Below are 20543 nucleotides of genomic sequence, written 5' to 3' on the forward strand. Positions count from 1 at the left end.
TTTGTAATCATTACCTTTTAATGCATCAAATTCAAGACATTAACAAGATCAAAAAATTATTTCTCTTTACTATTTGTACTACAATTTCTTTATAGGCCCGGATTTTGTTTCTTATTGTTTACAGACTGTGTAGCCGACTGTCCTTCCAATTGTAACTCTTAGTACCCACTTGTTCTGGTCATTAGTACTATAAGATCAAGCCTTATTTTATTTAACATTCATTTAACATTCTTGTTTCAGTCAAACTTCACCTTTCACTCTACTGTATCTTGCTTGTATCTTGCTTGCTCTCCCAGAGAGTCTGATCTTGCATAAGCAGTACAGCTGTTAAAACAATGCATCACCCTGCTGAACCAACAAACACTGTTGCACATAATTGCACAACTGCATTTTATGCAAAATCATGTTTTCTTCATCAACAGATCAACCTGTCATAGTATACGGTAACACAACATATCTGTTACGGTAACAATTTTTTCCATACCACTGATGGACCGGCATGGCCCTGTCATAAGAAGACACTTTCCTCCAAAGCGCATGCTGATAATTGACACACAGCTGCGGTGGGCTGACGTTAAAGAATCTGATGGACAATTTTGTCCTGTTTTATTCTCACAGCAAACTGCTTTTTCAGCTGCAAACAGCCTTGTCCTTGGTGTCATATCAGCCTTTTTGCCCAAACAAACACTGTTGACAATACCGAAAGGTCAGACAACACATAGTTGTAATAGTTAAATATATTTTATTAGAATTTGTGATAGCTTTCAAAGATTCTCTTCAGATGCAATGATTAGATGATTAGTCATTTCACAAATATTCTCTGAGCTGTGTGCAGTTCACGTGGTGTCTAGGCTAACAGGTCTCAACAAGTTAAGCAAGTTAAGGTGATTCATTTTTACTATAAAAGGACATTAAGATCCAATACAGATCACATTTTCAGGGTGATATAGACTGTCAATGGATTCTGCCCTTGTATAACCTGACAATTATAGACGATTAGCACTGATGTGATCATTGGGATCTCTTGCAATGAGAGCCTGATATACGATTGGCAGCTTTCCATAACTGATGATGATTTCTGAATAATTTGCTCATTTTTATTTAGGTTGTTCAACCAAGCAGATGACCAGATCTTTGTTAGTGGGGGAATGTATGTCTGACCCAGATTTGTTATATAACTACCAACGCCCCACCCCCGTCCTCCACCTTAGCTGCACAAAACACACATTGTCTTGGCTCTATGGCTGCCATAGCAACTGAGCAGATTCTGCCTTTCTCACGTTTAGCATTTTAACCAAATTAACTCACAACCTCATACTTTATTTTGAATTTTTTGCACAGTTTTACTTCTTTCTCAATGTTTACAATCTCTTGAAACTCCAGTTCCAGCTCCATCCAGCAAGAATTGGCTGTTTTTTGTGTGTGTTCGTGTGTTCTCAAATATGATGGCTTTCGTGGTTGAAGGGCGTAGAGTGTAATTGTATTTCCGCCACATGGCTTTCACTGATGCCGCATGTGATTTTGCACATGCCGCCAATTAACCATGCCCTGCAACTGTCTCTCTTTGTTCATGTTTGTCTGTTTATGCATGCGCACGAGAGAGGTTGTCTAAAGGGAGCACAATATATAATTATCATTGCACAGCAGCTTACAACCACCAACTACCCATTAGTAAAGACACACTAAGACGCAGAAGATGCAAAAATCTTTGAAACCCTGCAGGGTAGAAGATGCATTCAAATGGGTCAGCACTCCTGTCACTCGCTGAGAACAGAATTCTAATAAGCCCAATCAGTGCTGATACTCATTCAGAGCATGAAGCACACTGAACACTGATCGGTGAGATTGTTCTGATCCAGGCTCGAGGCCCATGTTTGCTCTGCTGCTCATGTTGAACTGAGTCACATGAACAGAGGCATTATATAATATCAACAAGACCAATATTAACAAAAGTCACTTGTTCATGCTGCAGTTACGAACGATTATTACCGAATACACATTGATTATACTTTACAGTTAATATATAGCCTACAGTATATACACAGTGACTTCTGATTATTACTGTTTTCGCTGCGTTTGAAAAGTTCATTTCTGTATACAAACTTCTTGGCTACAGAATACTGAAACTACTAAAATGTTATAATGGAACCTGACATTAATCAATCAAGCTTTACATCAGCATTTAGTAATAAAATGCAAAATGATACATTGAACAGTTACGGGTACAAAAACAACAAATCATTGTTTTGATCAACATATTATTAGATATACAATTACATATATGACATACAATTACATCTACAGTAGTGGCGAAAAGGAATGTCTGGCCTAGAAAAAAAATGGACATCTTTAGCCTTTATTCAAATTTTAATGAAGTATTTTTTTAATTTGTTAAAGATTTTGTATGCATATTGCTGTTACGGGTGGTTGTGCAAGCACATGACAAAGGAGATGCAATTCAAATATACTTTATTCCAGGAAACTTAGGCAAACTGATATAAAACACCTCAACACTGACATAGTAATACAGCACTTGGCTCTGGAGGGGGACAAGGAACGAACGAATAACAAAAGCATTCCAGGGCAAACAATTCAGTCCATGAAGAGTGGAGTGTGAGAGGAGCCAGGTGAAACCAGAGTCTTTCCTGGGACCGTCCGCTGGAAGCCGTGCCGAGCGGTCTGGGTAGTGCTTGAGACATGCTAGATGTATAAAGTCCCGTGTATGATCTTCCAGCGGATAGTCACCCTGCGCCAGGCAGAGTAACTGAACTGCAGGAAAGTCCATGGATGAAAAACAAAAACAAAAAAATGGAAAAACGGCACAAAAATGTAACAGTTTCGGTCCTGTCTTCTGTCACCAGTGGCTGTGCAAGGAAGTGCACAACAAATGAGAATGCAATTCAAATATGCTTTAATCAAGGAAACTCAGGCAAACTGACATAAAACACCTCAATATTGAAGTAAACAGGACAAAGGAATATATATATATATATATATATATATATATATATATATATATATATATATATATATATATATATATATATATATATATATACACACACATACAAAACAAGTGAAAAAATTAAAGCTTTAGCATAAAGTTCTGCCGGGAAGACTTAAAGGAGAACTCCGGTCAATTTTAACATTGAGCTCATTTTTTTTGTACATTTGGAGTGCTGTCAATACAGAGAACAACGACAAAAATCGGTGTTGCCTACACTGAGTTATTCTATTTTTAAAATTTGCACCCTGTTGACTTCAATGGGGCAAGTACTAAACCTGCTTTTAGCCTCTTAACATCCTTGATGTGTCATTACAAGTGCACAGAAAATGTGAGTGATTCCTTCAGAGTGAACACGAGTGGATCTGACTGCAGTAAATGTGAAAGATATGTATAAAAATTATGTTATTTAAGCCAGCGCAAATACCTGTTTACATCCTGTTTTCGGGTGAAGTTCAAAGTAGTCGATTGCCGAGTTCACGCGCGTGATCAAAGGTAACTAAACCAATGCACGTGAACTCGGCAATCGACTACTTTGGACTTCAACCGGAAATATATATTTTCCAAAACATGTTTTAAATAAATCTAAACAAGTTAAGCTTTCGGTGAGATTTTGTTTGGGTGCAGTACCAAACATTTCACTAGATGACATTTGCTTCCCATTCATTTCCAATGTGGTCATTCGTTTCTGCAAACAGTACAAGTGTGACCATAGACCATTAACCTTTTTGAATCATGTCCACAATTTCTGTGTGTGTGTGTGTGTGTGTGTGTGTGTGTGTGTGTGTTCACATAGCAAGAAGTGTCAAAACATTTACAAAGTTTTGCACCATTCCGATGAAGTAAACAATGTTAGGGGGAAAATGACCAAACAGCACTAGATATAGCCACAACATATCCTCACATGATAATAGGTTAGGGAGTTTTGATTTCTATTTGAAGAATACTGTAAATACAGGCAACAATGAATGACAACTCTTTTGCTTACCAAACAACATCGCAATCTTTAACTAATTTTGAGGAATTTGGTGATATGAAAGCATACAAAAACAGGTTAATAAAAACAAGTTACTTCCCTTAATATTTCTAAGCCTACATCTCCTTGTTACCGTCTGAGAACTGTTGACATTGCTGTGCATTGCTTACCTTCTGAGAACTGACATCTTTTAATCATATAATTGCATTTCTGGAAATCAAAACATGAGTCTTGGCAGGGTTCACAAACAAGCACTTATGTAAAACTGGGATAAATTTGAGAAGGAACAATCCAAAATGGTTTTCCAGCACAGTCAAATAAAACCATCCCATAACCTCAGTACTCCACTCTTTAAAGATTTTAAAAGTTTACCATCATTTATGTTTAAAGCTCCTAAAAACGTGAATATAAAACACTGCATGTTTTTTGTTGTTGTTGTTGTTGTTGTCTAAAAGCTGGCAACAAGTTAGCATTTTAGCCCTTCCAGTTAAGTCAATGGGTTTATGGTTAAATGCCTGAAAAAACATCTGTGGTAAGACAGACAAGCTCAAGATATTTTCATATTGTATCCTTTCTATGTAAAAAACATAAGTAACACCACATTATGATTTTCAAGCTTTTACTTTTTTTGGAAAAGGCGGTAGCTAACAACAGTCTGTTGGGGACATCAAACAATCATGCCAAACAGGAAAACCTACCCACAAGTCCACTTTTACATACTCATACTTTCAATCTATTCTCACTCACACTTTTAGGGAAAACATTTTTTAGTCAAAGACTGAATGAGTTTTTCGGGAACCTTAATAGAGACGACATTGCAACTATGATATAGTTGCCTCAATTCAGCATTTTACTTCAAGCAATTGTTTTTAGGCCTCAAATTCATAAAAGTTGTTAACTTAAGATTTTTTATGAACAAAACATGTACGAATCAAACTTTTGTTGGTCACAGAGCTTATTTTCTGCAATGATACAAGTCAAAAAAAAAAAAAAATCAAATTGGTATTTGTCAAGGGAACCTGGGTGATGCTAACTTCCAGGCTAACCTACAAAAAAAAAAAAAAAAAAATCAACATTGCAGCAATCGGTCAAAGAGGACTGATTGGGGGGGGGGGGGGGTGACACACACACACAGAAATCACATCTTGGTAAAATTCTTGGTGTTTTAATGTAAAGAGACAAAGTAAATTTTTTCTGAACCATGGCATCGAAAACAAAACGCACAACCCTTTGAATAAGCAACAGTCAGATCCATATTAGTACAAACAATGCATTTTGGTCCCTGTGATAGTACTATAATTTATAAACTGGTGAAAAAAATTACTACAATAAGAATTAAAATATCTACAGTTAGTTTATAAAAAAAACATGTTAAATTGTATAACATACTTAAAACGGATCAATAGACAAGAACAGCTTTAGTCATAAAGGTCAAGTAGAAGAATTTATAGTGATCATGGGTGCACACTTTTACCTCTATCAAACTAGGATTCCTGCCAGAATCAGATATCATTCATCATTAAAATCGGTTTTAAAAAGTAACTGGCAGTGAGAAAGCTAAATTTGCAGGATATAAACTGACCCAATGTGCCTTTCTACAACCAACAAGTAAGTGATCCATTTAGTGTCATCCCTCATTTCTCATGGACTAATTAACAAAACGCAAGCCGTCAGTAAGAGAGAATTACTTAAATGTCCAGTTTTTCACTTGTATGTCATTGGCTCTTCACCCTCTTCGCTGAGCAGACATGTGCGTATAAGAGCTTCGGTGACCGCGTATGGATCGCAGTTGGCCGAGGGACGGCGGTCTTCAAAGTAGCCCTTCTTTTCTTGGCCAACAGATCGTGGAATTCGTATGCTAGCACCACGGTTAGCCACTCCAGCAGAGAACTCGTTGATATTGGAGGTCTCGTGATGGCCAGTCAGTCGTCTGGCATTGTCCAGCCCTCCTTTAGGATCGTAGGCACGGATATGGTACTGGTGTCTCTTGGCCAGCCTCTCAATTGACTCCTCAATATATCTAAAATGAAGTTAAATTTGATTAGCATAACCAAAAAACATTTTATGTCAGCTCTACATTGTTTGGGGGGGGAGGGATGATGCAAGACTTTCTTTCACACACTTACTTCAAACCCCCTTCCTCACGCATCTCCTTGGTGCTGAAGTTGGTGTGGCAGCCAGCTCCATTCCAGTTCCCTGAAATGGGCTTTGGGTCAAAAGAGGCTACAACGCCGAAGTCTTCACAAACCCTGTGCAGGAGGAAGCGGGCTATCCACAAATGGTCTCCCATCTCAATGCCCTCACAAGGGCCAACTTGGAATTCCCACTGAAGAATAAAAAGATAACTTCAGCAACTAATTTCTATATTCAATTGAAAAATGGTTTTCTAAATGTATAACTTTACCTGTGCAGGCATGACTTCAGCATTAGTGCCACAGATTTTTACTCCAGCATACAAACAGGCTCTGTAATGGGCTTCTACAACATCACGTCCATAGGCCTTATCAGCTCCCACACCACAGTAGTATGGACCTAATCAAATCAAATTATTTTCATTAAACCAACAGGAGTTTTCCTGTCATTTAAAGAAAAAAAAAGAAAAGAAAATCCAAAACCATCCATAGGTGACATCTACCTTGAGGACCAGGAAAGCCATTGGAGGGCCAACCAAATGGATGACCATCTGTACCGAGAATAGTGTACTCCTGTTCCATTCCAAACCAAGGATGCTGGTTCTGCACCATACCCATGATCTTTTTGCACATCTGACGAAGGTTGGTTTCTTAGGGAGCAAAACAATAAACATTAATGCAACCTTCAAATGTAAAATCATCCAGTATAACGAATTATCCGATATCAATTATGGTATTGAAATCTACTTACCAGCAGGTTTGCGGTTGTATTTGAGAACCTCACACAGAACCAGTTTGTTGGGATCCTTTCTGAAAGGGTCTCTGAACATGGCTTGGGGTATCAAGTACATGTCACTGTTGGACCCCTCAGACTGATATGTGCTAGAGCCATCAAAGTTCCATTCAGGAAGCTCTACAGAGACACATAAGAACACAAATGGAAATTTTTCCAACACTGATGGCGTTTCAGTAAACCTTTTATTTTTTAAAGAAACATGATCATCTGAATTGACAATAACTACCTTCAATGGTTTTAGGTTCTGAATCTAGAGTCCTGGTCTTGCACCTCAATCCCTCCCCGGTTCCATCAATCCAGATGTACATAGCCTGAACCTCATCTCCCTGAGGGAGGTCCAAGTACTGCTGTTTCACAGTTTTGCTCAGCTTGGAACTGGCTGAAGTGGCCATGGTGGTGCTATATCAAACCTATCAGGAGACAATACTGTAAATTAAGTCATAGCATTCAAAAGGGGTGTGTGTGATATTATATATTTATATATATACACACGCTTATTTAAGTACACAATGTTTATAAAAGTAGTCTGCATAATCAACCATGACTTCAGTCTTCAGTGTCACATGATCCTTCAGATATTCCAAAATGTTGATACGCAGTTATTAACAATGTTGGAAACGATTGTGCTTTTTTTTTTTTTTGGAACCTGTGACACTTTTTCAGGATTTATTGATTAATAAGTTAAAAAGAAAAGCATTCAATCAAAATAGAAAGTTTTTTTTTTTTTTTACTTTATCATCAACTTAACACACCCTTACTGAATAAGATTTTTTTTAAATAAATAAATAAAGCCCCCAAAAGATTTCGGTTTTAAATAAATGCTGTTTTTTTTTTGTCAATGAATCCTAAAAAAAAAAAAAAAAAGTATCACAGGTTCCAAAAATTCCAACATTGATAATAAATCAGCATATTAGAATGATTTCTGAAGAATCGTGTGACATGAAGAGTAAATGATTGATAAATTCAACCTCGCATTATAGAAAAAAAATATATATTTTAAAGTATTTAAAAAATAAATTGTAATATTTCACAGTATCATTGGTTTTTTCAGTATTTTGTTCAAATAAACGCCGGCTTGATGAGCATACGAGACTTCTTTCAAAAAGATTACAAATAGAAATGTTTCCAATTCCAAACTTTTGACTTTAGCGCTCGCATAGAAATCCCTATAACCAGAAACAACGTGGCCGGTTGAGCCACTCAGGTCATTACGCAATAACTCAAACAATAGAGTACCGAGCGCGAGCGACTTATCATCAATTTACTGAGGTAAATACGGCCTTATTGTTAATGAAAAAAACGAAACCACCGTCATTAACACAAACCACAGAACGTAATAAGGATCGGCGGGAAGAAATTAACCGGTGGAACAAACAAATGTTCAACTAGGCCATTTAAATCCTTGGCATTGGCTAATAACTGATGCAACATATTGCTGTGACGACATCGAAGCCACTCAAAGTTACATTCAAAGCGGTTCTGGATAACACAAACACGTTATAGCCCTCGATTTTAAATAGGAAATTACCCATATACACCCTTCAGATTAAAACATGCCATTTAAACATCGTTTAGCCAGAATATTCACTCCTAATATAAACAAGTTTAGATTATTAACGAAGATACAAACCTATAAGCGAGTATAAATAGTCACTAAAGGAGTGGCCGTATTTCCAGAGGGTTTTAGAAAATATTCCTGTCTGTTTGCCTCTCATCCTCCAAACTAACAGGGTTTGCTTTGGCCGAACTTTTAAAGTGGGTTTCAGATCCTTTCGCTGCTGATTGGATGAAGTAAAACGTGATTTGAGTTTGGCTAGGTGTCATCATTACAGGATCATTTCATTGGACTCCATTGAAAATGGGCGGATCGTCTCATTCTTTTCAGGATGTCTTCCTTAGACAAAGAACATCAAATATTCTGTTGATGTAAATAATTTGTACATCATCTTTTAATAATTAGTTGAACATAATGACCGTCCACTGACCTGTTGCTCAGTAAAACCAGATGCAAACCAGCCAGTAAAACGACTGTCGATTTCAAGAAAAAAGAAAAGAAAGAGGCTGTAAACAAGAAGCAACACCGGTCTATCACGCACTCTAGTGGTGTTGTGGAAACAGCGGAAAGTTTTGTACCTGAAATATTATAGACGTACCTATTAAAATCACTAATCACAGTTCACTGCCTAAAGGTCAAAATTCATTTAGGCCCGCCGCCCTCCATTTTGATCCATCGAGTAACGGGCATTTCATGGAAGGCCTAACCATACCCTGTTGTGCCGATGGCTCCATTAAATCAGAAATAAGTAAACAATTTGCATTAGTGGTCTCAGACTTTAATATTAATCAACTGTGTTTCGTTATAAATGCCTCATGATGAAATGTAATTTTCAGTTTGTGTCAGTATAACCTGCTACATCAATAATAAAAAAATAAATAAAAAAAACGTCTCATGTTCTCTTTTACTGTCTATGCATGTTATGCATGTAGCCATGGTTCCCTGAGAAGCATCTCGCTGCGTCCCCTAGCGCCCGTTTGGGGGAATGCAACACAAGTTCCAATTGGAAAGGTAACTTTACAAAGTTTGTACCTGGAATTAAGTGCCTTGTTAAGTTGGGTAGGATAGAGCAACTCTCCATAATGAATGTTGTAGCTCTCCAAGCAATTTAAGTTAAGTGGTCTGATCTTTTAGCTTTCTTAAAGGTGCACACATTTTTGTTTATTAAAAAGTTTTACACATAATTATTAAATTTGGGAACGGCACAGAGGCTAAGTGTGGGTAGCCCTGTTGCCTCAGAGATAAAAGATCCTCTGTATAAGTCTGTGCTGAGCCAGGAAGCCTTTCTCTGTGAAGTTTTCCCTGTGTTGGCTTCTTTTTAAAGCTCTGGTTTCCCCCACAATCCAAAAAACATTCAGCATAGGTGAATTGGAGACACTAAATTGTCTGTATAGGTGTAAATGATAGAGCGAATGCTTGCGTCTTTGTGCGAGTCCTGTGATGGACTGGCCATCCGTCCTCAAGCATCCCTGTGACCTTGGATAAACAGTTTGGAGATGAATGGATTGATAAACGAACATTAAATTATGTTTAACATCACATATATTTACATAAGATGAATATTCTAGTCATGGCAGTAGCCTAATAAATTGTGTTTTTGGAGCAGGTCTCGCTATAACAACAACAACAACAACAAAAGAAATGTTATAGGCCTATGCAAATTTCTGCTTTGATAAAAATTAGTCATGAGGCATATTCTGTAAGTAACAAGATGGATATTTAGCCATCAATGACCGAATGAAAACAAATTTCACGAGTTCACATCATCCTTAAAAAAGTTGCACAGCTTGGTAAGGATTAAACATTTGCTTGCCTGTCTCTAAAAGAGGGGCTCAAGAGTGACAATCAACTCCAGCTCTAAATAAGTACCCCCTCTGGACTACTACTATTACTAATTATTATTATTATTACTACTACTAATAATAATTAATCTTTTTTATTTAGTTAGTTATTAGATATTAAAATAATGGTGGAGGGGTGTTTTTGATGACAGGCTTTTGTAAATGACAGGACTCCATGAACGATTGATTTCTATGTCCACAAGATGTCGCTCCACGCTTTATTAATTTCATGCTTTCTAGTGAAACTAAAGCGACACATCCTGCACACAATGAAATATATCTGAACTATTTGTCTTAACATTTGCATAGGTGTTTATCGTTATACTGGACGTCTGTTTTTTATTAAACTAAAGATTTTGTCTAACTTATTATTGCATTGGGTCATTCTGAATTCAGCAGTTATAGGCTACCATAATGCAAACACATCTACAAGGCCCCCTCTCCCTGCGCTCTCTCTCTCTCGCTCTCTCCCTGCGCTCTCTCTCTCTCTCTCTCTCTCTCTCTCTCTCGTTCACATGCACGAAGAGTAGTCACTGTCCGTGTCCAGTGACGTAGAGCTGGATGACTCACTGCCCATCAGAAAAAGTGAGTGAGGCCGTTTCCTATGAACCGATTAAGCGTCCTCTACATTCACACCAAACCCTCATCCTAACCACGTCATGCCATTCTGACGTGATTCTCGTGTCGAAACATGTTCATTTTAATACTTGCTTTCTTACAAGTCATAAAGGCCACTCAGTTGTTTCATTTTAATAGGTCTAAGCTTTAACTTGCGATAGGCTACATCTTTTTAGATTTAATAACCTTACACATATGTTGAAAAAGCATCAGAGTGGAATAAGAAAGGGAGTGAATCACTTAATGGCATTACAATCCCTGTCACCCAGGCAGTGTGAGGAATATGTTTCCTTAATTAATGCACAGAGACTAATGAGCTAGGAGGCTAGACCAGTTTGCTGATTCTCCTCTGTGGGATTATTACAGTTGGGCTTGAATATGATATTGCCGTGGTTACACTGAACTCTGTCAGTGCACTGTGCTCGCACTTACTTTAACTAACTGAAGCATTCAAGTGCAGTTAACCAAAGCCTCAGTGTCATGGTAACAATCTGAACTGAAAAAGTTGAGGTGTTAGACATATTGCAAGAGGTGGGAGTTGTTGTGGTCTGTTGTTTGCTCTTCGAGGGTCTGTTCTGTTGTTCGGGGTTTTTTTTTCTTTTTTTTTTCTTCTTTTTTTCTTTTTGGATCTTCAGTTGAACACTTTTCTTGGAAAATAATTGTGTATAGCTATAAACATTTGTATTTACCAGCTTTTCAATATGCTCCCAGTCCTGGATGACTTGTAACATCATTTCCTATTATTTATGCACTGGTTTTTAATGCTAATGTTAATAAATCATGTGTTCACACCCTTCAATTTCCTGTGATCATTGAAACCTGTGGGTGAGTCATCAGACTCTGCAATGCACCACAATAACCTATACTGAGGGAGGGTGGAGACTGACAGAAGCTTCCCATGAGAGCTTTGGTTCCACAGACACAAACTACATAAGATCAGATGTAGACCAGTCTGATGTACTCAGGTTTCCATGGTTATTCATTGAATTTGCACTTGTTCCTAAGTTACGTTAATCATCCCCTGTCATTTATGTATGGATAAATAGAATAATAAAAGGTAGCCTACCACTTTACTTGGGGTGCCTTTAACTATTTACTAACATTTAAAACAATAATTTGATATAATGCACTCATTGTGTACATGCATGTTTTTTAAATTGCACTTAATTAAAAATACCTGCACGTACATATTATAACACTGTTTACCCTTCTCTTAACCATTAACCCACCAAACCAAAAAGTGTGTTGGATTTACATGATTTAATAGTGTACATCGGTCCCACATGAATCAATGAATCAAAGTTACAAACATAATTTGTTCATGTAACTTCAACATCATGGAATGAATTCATTTTAAGCGACCCAATTAAAGGGATGGTTCGGAATAAAATCAACCTAGGGTCCTTTGCACCATGACCTCACGCCAAACACCCCCCAGAAGCCTTTTCCTCAAAGTGAATTTTGTAAAGCTCCCTGACATGATTCAGGCATTCAAATTCATTTATACATTCATCCAATAAGATTTGATTTATTTTATTGTCACACAACTTTGATGGGCTATAGCTAGCTATTAGCACTATAATAGCACTTATTATCATCTTAAATGCTAAGATTTTCATGCTCCTTTAGCCAAAACAGTTAAAAGTATCTGAATCAGTCCACAGCCTAACCAAATGCTCCACTCTTCTCCACAATTGTAACCCACTATAGTTCCCAATGGAACTAACAAGCACCGCCCAGTTTCAGTTAATCCAACACAAACGGATTAAGTAAACTTAAATTTTACATATATGTAAGCAGACTGAACACAATAAAAATTAAGTTAGGACAAAATGTATAGCAATTTTGTTGCTTATTAAGCTCAATTTAACTAAGCAATTTGAACAAGCAGCTAAAATTTTTTTTTCAGCGCGTCTCCCACCTCAATAGCAGCAAAAGTGTTTTGCAATACAACATCAACACAAAAATACTTATTTTGTGATGTAACTACATATCTTAAGACACCTAATATAACATGTGACTGAATAAATAAGTTATTTAGGCAAATAGAGTTTGCACAAGTTAAACACGACTTATACTCAAAATGGAATGATTAAACACTCAAACTACCATGGCAACTTTATATGTCTCAGACTACCCTGGTGTTCAGTATTGCACAGATATGCACATGCATACATATATTATGTGTAATCAGGCATTTGCATGCTATTCTGGTCTACATAATGTGAGAAAAATAAGCAGTGAGATGAATTAGCGTCACCCTGAATCTGAATGAATGGATTTATCGCACTGGCCGACGTGTGCACTTGGACTCTTGAGTACCTCATTGGCAGGAAGCACCCAAAACCTTGGAATGGTTCATTTACAAAACACATTTATCATAGTAAATCTAAGGTTTATTTTAGCCCTGAGTACAGGAGTCAGAAACATGGCTCTGTTGTGAACTGTTCAGAGCACATCTGTAAACAGCTGAAGTACAAACTCTTTTGTTTGAACATATGTATACAGATTTTTACAGATTAACCACTGTTCTTCTTCACAATGGGGAAATGTGCTGGGTACAGCTGGCTGGTCCAGGTGGGTTTGTATAGGTCTGTAAATAGAATATGAAGTGAAAAATCTCTCAAGGACTTAAAATGAGATTTCACACATCATACAGTGTAAGTGAATAAGACTGATGGACGTGCTGGTGTCATTAATTAGGGAGACAGACACCCTTGGGTCATTAGCATGCATATTTCATGATAGAGGGACTGGATTTATCAGAGTGTAGCCTGTACTGTGCAGAGATCAGATATAAATATGTGCCATTCTAAAAGATGGGGAGCCATCATTTTCAGTGTGTTAATTTATCATTAACATGTATCCTTCTTATATAATGCATCACAACCAATGTCTGATCTAAATGAAAAACGGCAATAGACCATTTAGAGATTCATTATTTGAAATAATAATCATGAATAAATATTTACAGTAATACAATCAGTGACTATATCGCTTTTTATCTTAGTACAATGATTTATATTTAATTGTTTTTCCTCAAGCAACTGACAGTCAGATAAGCATAACATTTGTGTGGTAAAAATATAATAGACCCCTAACAACAAGAGAAAAAAATAACACAAACAAAGAAAAGATGTCCGAGATTCGGCTTTTGCGTTCTACAGTCGCCATTCATTATGTTTACTGTGGCGAGCAGGACGAGGCTGACGGCCGCGGGAGAACGGCGCGAGGCCGGTGGCGTCATTACTGAGACGCGCCGGTCTCGTATCTCTCACGGAGGAGCAGGAATTTTCTTAGCAATGTTAAAACGCACATCAACCGATCACTTGTTTAGCGTTCATGTAAACACTACATTCAGATTCACCAATCGGAATTAATTCAGTTAGATTGAAACAAAAGGTGTGTATGTAAACAATGAATGGCGACTGTAGAAAGCAAAAGCCGAAAAAGAGGATGTCCGGGAAAAAGAGGATGGTAACCCCTACTACTCAGCTTTCTCCACAGAACCTGTGGTGAGCCTGCTAGCTTAGCTTCCAAAGAAAGACGGCTGATACTCATAGACAGTAAAAGAAATGGACACAGCGACCCCATTGGATTCAACGGAGACAAAGTGAAGCCCATTAGAAACTTTTACTTCCTGGGGGTCCAGCGTACTGCGCAGACTCAAACTGAGCTCGACGACGTAGATGTGACGTGAGCAAACCGTCTGTCTTCTAGTGGCTGTGCCAAGATCAATCTGAATCATTACCTTCCGAAACTCGCAGAGACGGAGAGCGTAAGTAGGAGCTGTTCATGATCTTGGAGCAGGAGAAACTTTTTGTAGGTGTTCTGATTAATTATTTTGTCATTTTGCCTCGACGTCCTCCCGATTGCTCGCGAGCTTCTCTTCCTGTCCATACGGTAATCTCTCTACTGTGCGACAGAGAGTCGCGTGGCTGTGAAGCAATCGTTAGCCTACTTTTACAAAAACTGCTTCTACAGGGCCATAACGTAAGCTACAAGGTAATGGAGCCTTTTATACATTTTCGTGTTTCTTTAGAAATAAATAATGGACAAATGGAGTCTTTAAACGCCTCAGATGTGAAGTTATTCGCTGTCAAAGTGACGCCAAAATGAATGGGAGTCAATGGGATGCTAACTGCAGGTGGGGTTCCGTTAGCCAATGGCGGCGTCCGGGGGTGCTTCAAAATAATACAAATCGCTGCACCCTTGCTGATACTATGTGTACATTCTGTGAGTGAGATCCCACCTCCTATGGGCGGGTTGAAAACATGCGGGACCGCCCCTACTACTGGCTGTAGTCTTTAGCCTCTGGCCAAAAAATCCTCCGATGACGCAAAATGACGATTTTTGCGTCATCGGAGGATTTTTTTCCAGACAAAAAATACATAAATCTCTCCTCTCAGGGGGATATGAGGGTGGAAAGCACGGTAATTTGAAAATACTACAGGTTTTCTACTAATACAAAGCTTAATGCTAAATCCTGAAGTATCCCTTTAATACTTCAACTTATATTGAGACTTAGCAAATGGCGTATATACTACATAATTATTTTATAGCCATTCATGTTGGTAGCTGTAATGTAGAGCTGCACGATTAAATTACATTGATTCGGCTATGTGTATTAAATCTTTGACAAAATCACAGCAGAACATTCAAATCTGGGTTGGCGCTGCATGCTGACCCAGAGAGAGCAGTTGTCATGTATAGGTATGAGACAACTTCACAGTCTTTTCAACCACTCAGTTTGTGTTACAGTAATTCAAATGATCACACACGTCCTGATAAAAGTTTGTAGTTCGGATATAGAGCTGGTAAGTCCCGCCCATTTGTAAAACCCTGCTGGACCTCTAGGTTGAAAAATCGTCAATGCAAGTGAATGGGAGAAAATAATTATTTTCTGGTCCCGTTTGAATTTTGCCATGAATGTGAACATATGTTGTCTGTGAATTTTTTATATAACTTTTCATGTTACGAGTTTGACAGTATATGGTATGATTCTTCGGCTAGCAGTAGTGGAAAAGACATAACGAGAAAGACTACATGTCGCCTATGTGACGTCACCCCATAAAGTTGACTGACCCGTGGTTTTCGCCAACCTCAACGATTTTGTCCTCTCCCTGAAAGAAGGCGGTGAAGTGCACCAAAGGCACAGCCATGTTTAGCGGGATCCGTGAGCTAGTGTCCGTGTGCTAGTGGTGTTGACGTTTCAAACGCGTCGAAAGCAGCGAAGAGTTGTAGTCCACAAAGCGCTCTCACACAAAGTCTAACCGTATCGAACTTCTACCCGCTAAATTGTAGCATTCTTTACACGAAAAGTTATATAAAAAATTTACAGACAACATATGTTCACATTCATGGCAAAATTCAAATGGGACCAGAAAATAATTATTTTCTCCCATTCACTTGCATTGACGATTTTTCAACCTAGAGGTCCAGGGGGATTAGCGGAAGGGGCGGGACTTACCAGCTCTATAATGCGCTGATGTCTGGTAGCGATTAAAATAGAGTAAATCACCTTATGAATGTAACTTGATGCTTTAAAATGAAGATTGCATCAATTACATTTTTACACCAATAGGTGGCGACAAGTGACTGTTAAAAATGTATTTGTCATTGCATCATTCATTCAAAAGATTTGTTGATTCATCCTGTAATGAAACAAGTTAAGTTTTTATAAGTGAGTCATTGAATCATCCATTCAAACCATAGACTGTAAAAAAAGATGGACGACGCCCCTTCGCTCTCTTCCATTGATGAGAACTGAAGCCGCCAGAGTCCCGATATGGCGCTGACATATTGGAACTTGAGTCTGCGCAGTAGCGATTTCGGGACCAGACCTGCGCAGTAGTGAGTAGGAAGTAAAGCCGCGAAATCAACGCTCTGCCCTCACTCTCGCAGGGAAAGTGCATTCTGCACACTTTTTAAAAAATTGATTGCAGTACGACAAGAGGCTTGTTAAAATAAAGTAAATACAATCTCCTCAGTCCTCCGAAGATCCCGAAAAAAATGTCCGTTGGTGCTTCAGTGACTACTTCGCTCAGAGAACCTGTCAATCACAGCTGTCAATCATGACGTTACACCCCCGCATCACGTAACTAACTAAAAACCAACTTATTTTTGAAACAGACACTTGAACTTACAAACGACAGCAAATGAAAGAAACCACCTTTGGAAAAAAGATATTTCAAGTGTAATTTAATTGTTTAGTTGGTCTCGCGTCCCGTTGAATAACACGGGGAGGCGGGGCTTATGACCTATACTAGGACCAGTCACCGGGGGGCGATCGAGACGTTTTGGCTTCACTTTTCAGGGCTTGTGCGGCACGCTTGATTCAAACAGATACAAAAAAAAAACAAAAAAAACCATATATATATATATATTTTTTTTTACATTTTATTAGAACCTCTAGTAAATTACATGTTATTTTGTTTAGTTGTCTATTTAGAATAGTGGGAGAATCATGATTTCTATATTTTAAGCAAAAATAATTATCCAGAATCATCCAGCTCAACTGTAATATACTAAATAAAGATGCCGGAGACCAGTTGCTAGTTACAGTTTTGTTCCAGCAATTTTATCGAAATAAATTTGACAGTGTAGCATAGCAAGACAACCCGATGTAATCTGGTACTGAACATAACTGTAAGCTCGGGCATGGACTACATCAGTGTCTAACCAAAGAAAAAGAAAAAGACAGATGAGAGCGATATGAAAGAACGCATCAGAGTGTAACCTAACTGTTTTATTATTTCATAAAGGAGACAACCTCAGGGGCAACAGTTACTCTAATTGTAGCTGCAGTGTTCTATAGTACTTCAAGTCATTCAGAGACACAGCCTTTATGTTTTTACATCCAGTCACCAGCTAGCCTACTAAAGGCAGCAGATGTTTTCCAGATGAAAAGGAAAATCCCTTTGGGCCACAGTCACATTGAAAATGGATATCTGTTGTTTGTGGATCAGAACTGAAATGACAACCACTGTTAACTAAAACTAAAATTATTATAAAACACATTTGTTAACTGAAATTAAGTATAAATGTTAGACGTTTAAATTAAATAAAACTAAAAATGACTCATTTCAATGAATGAAAACTATTTAGAAATATTAAAAAGCAAAAATGACAAATGCACATTAAATTAAAAAAATAATGAAATTAACATTGAAGCTAATTCAACATATTAACACAAACTATATAAATAATGCTGATATAACACTGATGACACACTTTCATGACAATTCACTTTTTGGCGAATTGATAAATAATGAATTCATATATTTCCGTATACATCATTCATACATTTTCGGTTGCAATTTTGTCCAGAGACTTTACACATGAAGAAAAACATAATCACATAATTCAATAGTAATAGAAAAGAAAGTACAACATAAAACCAAATGGAAATGTTTAACAAAAATGGAAAATGGAAGTTCAAAATCAGCTCATTTCATGTTTGAGAATCACACCATTAAGTTTAATGAGCAGATGTGAGCAGTCCGCTCAGAAGAGACACACTGCAGTCAGGTGATTAGTGTATGAGTGACAGGACCGACCTTTAACTAGCGATAAAGACTCACTAAGACCACAGTCAACAGGGGTTTCCACTCACAATGCTCACCGCTGAGAACTGTGGGTTGCAGTCTAACATCTAATTAAAAGGCTTCTTAAAGCAATGCCCCATGATGCTTATTAATACCGTAATTAATCCTGTAATAAAGTAGATAAGCATAATTAAATTCGGGGTCAAAGCTGATTAGTTGAATTATTTATCCGTTTTAGTACAGTCCTCCACTCATGCAAACAAAATCCAAACTGTTAACCATTATTCTTGGATCCACCTGGTCATAATGGCCTGTTGATCTTTTCCATTGGCATCTACAACTAAGCTCTGTAGGTGTGTGAATTGACTCCTGATTAACAGCATTTTTAGCTACTAAACAGCCACTAAAGCGACTAAAGATGAATTGTTTTATGCGCTGGTTGCTATGGAACCTTGTCTCCACAGAGAAGAGCCCTTGACATTGTTGAAAGCACTCTACTAGAGAACATAAACAAGTGCTTTGGCACTGTAAGTGATGCTGGACTTCAAACTGTGGATATACAGGCTCCAGGTGTGTGACTCTATCAGGTGATGTTCAACAGAAGGAAATGTTTTTTAATGCATCTGCGCTCCTGTGAATTTTTTTTACTGAGAAAACTGTTATACACTCTCAGTAAAAAAGGTACAAAAGCTGTCACTGGGACAGTACCCTTCAAAAAGGTTCTAAAATGTACCATTTAGGTACTAATATGTACACTTTTGGAACTAATATGTACACTTTTGGTACCAATATATACACTTTTGGAACTAATATGTACACTTTTGGTAATATGTACCTTTGAGGGACTAATATGCACTCTTTAGGTACAAAAGTGTGCCGCCACAGTGACAGCTTTTGTACCTTTTTTTCTGAGAGTGTATTGTCAATTATGGAAATTGTTGTAACATAATAAAGGAACTCATTTAGCTTAATTGTTCAACTTGTGGTGTAATAATCTCATTAGCCATTGAGACACTATACAACATAGGCTCTTTGGAAATACATGCCTCTACCTCTATTTTTGCAAAACTCCAAACACGTACCTATGCGTATACAATTCACTTCAGTTTCCATCTGAAATTAACCATTGGCATAACTTTTATCACACAAAGTATGATTATAGGGGCAGATTACTGAATAATAAAGGCTTATTTTCGAATGGCTCCTCACACAATAACACAATGACCTCAAAACACTTTTATCATATGCATCATGGATTGGGAACTAATACATTTAACTGTTCCCATCACATAGCTCCATATGTAAGCCTTTTCTGACATAGTAAACTTGCTTGGTAGCTCATCTAGTACAAGTCATGATAAAATCTTAAATGGCATGCTTGCTTCAGCAAATGCATTTTCATGCTTTTGTTAACACTGTCGGTCTAGGTTTAAGGTAGGGTTTAGGTGCTAAATTATTTTTAAACACAACAGAGCATTAACCTTTTAGTGCCGCTCTCTAGACATTTCAATTCTAAACCTCAGCAATACACACAAATGTTGCTAGACTCACATTCATCTTTTTTTAGCCCCACTCAGTGGATATTTCACTTTGAAAGTGTCATGAAACTTACAAGAACAATGTAATATAATTTTGTAGAAATGTCGCCACAGGTACACCGCTGGTACGAAATGTAATCTCTACAGAAACTTGAGCATTTATGGATGATGAAGTCACAGGTACTGCAGTGCTGTAATGTCTCCTGAGGGAAAAGATAAGGGTAGGGAATGACAGCCAACCAGCTGAGCTGCTGACAGCAGGACCCTGGAGAAAATGTTCTTTGTAATACAGTGAAACAGAATTTTGGACGGAAGAAAGAAGTTAGGTAGAAAGCTAGCAAATGGGAGCGAAAGAATCTAAGAGAGACGCATGGACCACTTTTCTTTAACAGACAACTTCACAGCTTCGTCTTTCAGAGACCTCTAGTGTTGGCTTATATTCTTTGAGTCTCCTGATGTCATTAAAAGGTCACCCTCTTCCAAGGCTTGCATTGAATCGCATTGTGTTCCTGCTGCCACTGCCAAAAGTGTGTCTT

General features: G+C 37.8%; 1 protein-coding gene across 1 annotated transcript; it reads right to left on the reverse strand.

Annotated features, from left to right (window-relative positions):
* Positions 1 to 4584: 4584 nt before the first annotated feature.
* On the reverse strand, positions 4585 to 8802 carry glulb (glutamate-ammonia ligase (glutamine synthase) b). Its single transcript, XM_081380998.1, has 7 exons — positions 8539 to 8802; positions 7135 to 7318; positions 6864 to 7025; positions 6616 to 6762; positions 6385 to 6512; positions 6107 to 6306; positions 4585 to 6000 (listed from the first exon to the last, which is right to left on the reverse strand). The coding sequence occupies exons 2-7, from the start codon at positions 7298 to 7300 to the stop codon at positions 5685 to 5687; spliced, it is 1119 nt and encodes a 372-aa protein (XP_081237124.1). The 5' UTR covers positions 7301 to 7318; positions 8539 to 8802; the 3' UTR covers positions 4585 to 5684.
* Between the last annotated feature and the right edge of the window lie 11741 nt (positions 8803 to 20543).

Source organism: Scardinius erythrophthalmus (genome assembly GCF_964197995.2).
Source record: "Scardinius erythrophthalmus genome assembly, chromosome: 12".
NCBI classification, from domain to species: domain Eukaryota; kingdom Metazoa; phylum Chordata; class Actinopteri; order Cypriniformes; family Leuciscidae; genus Scardinius; species Scardinius erythrophthalmus.

Coding starts and splice junctions, on each gene's coding strand:
- glulb (XM_081380998.1), bottom strand. CDS start 7,300: ATGGCCACTTCAGCCAGTTCCAAGCTGAGCAAAACTGTGAAACAGCAG. Junction 7,026..7,134: donor AGAACCTAAAACCATTGAAG/GTAGTTATTGTC, acceptor GTGTCTCTGTAG/AGCTTCCTGAATGGAACTTT. Junction 6,307..6,384: donor CTGAAGTCATGCCTGCACAG/GTAAAGTTATAC, acceptor TTTATTCTTCAG/TGGGAATTCCAAGTTGGCCC.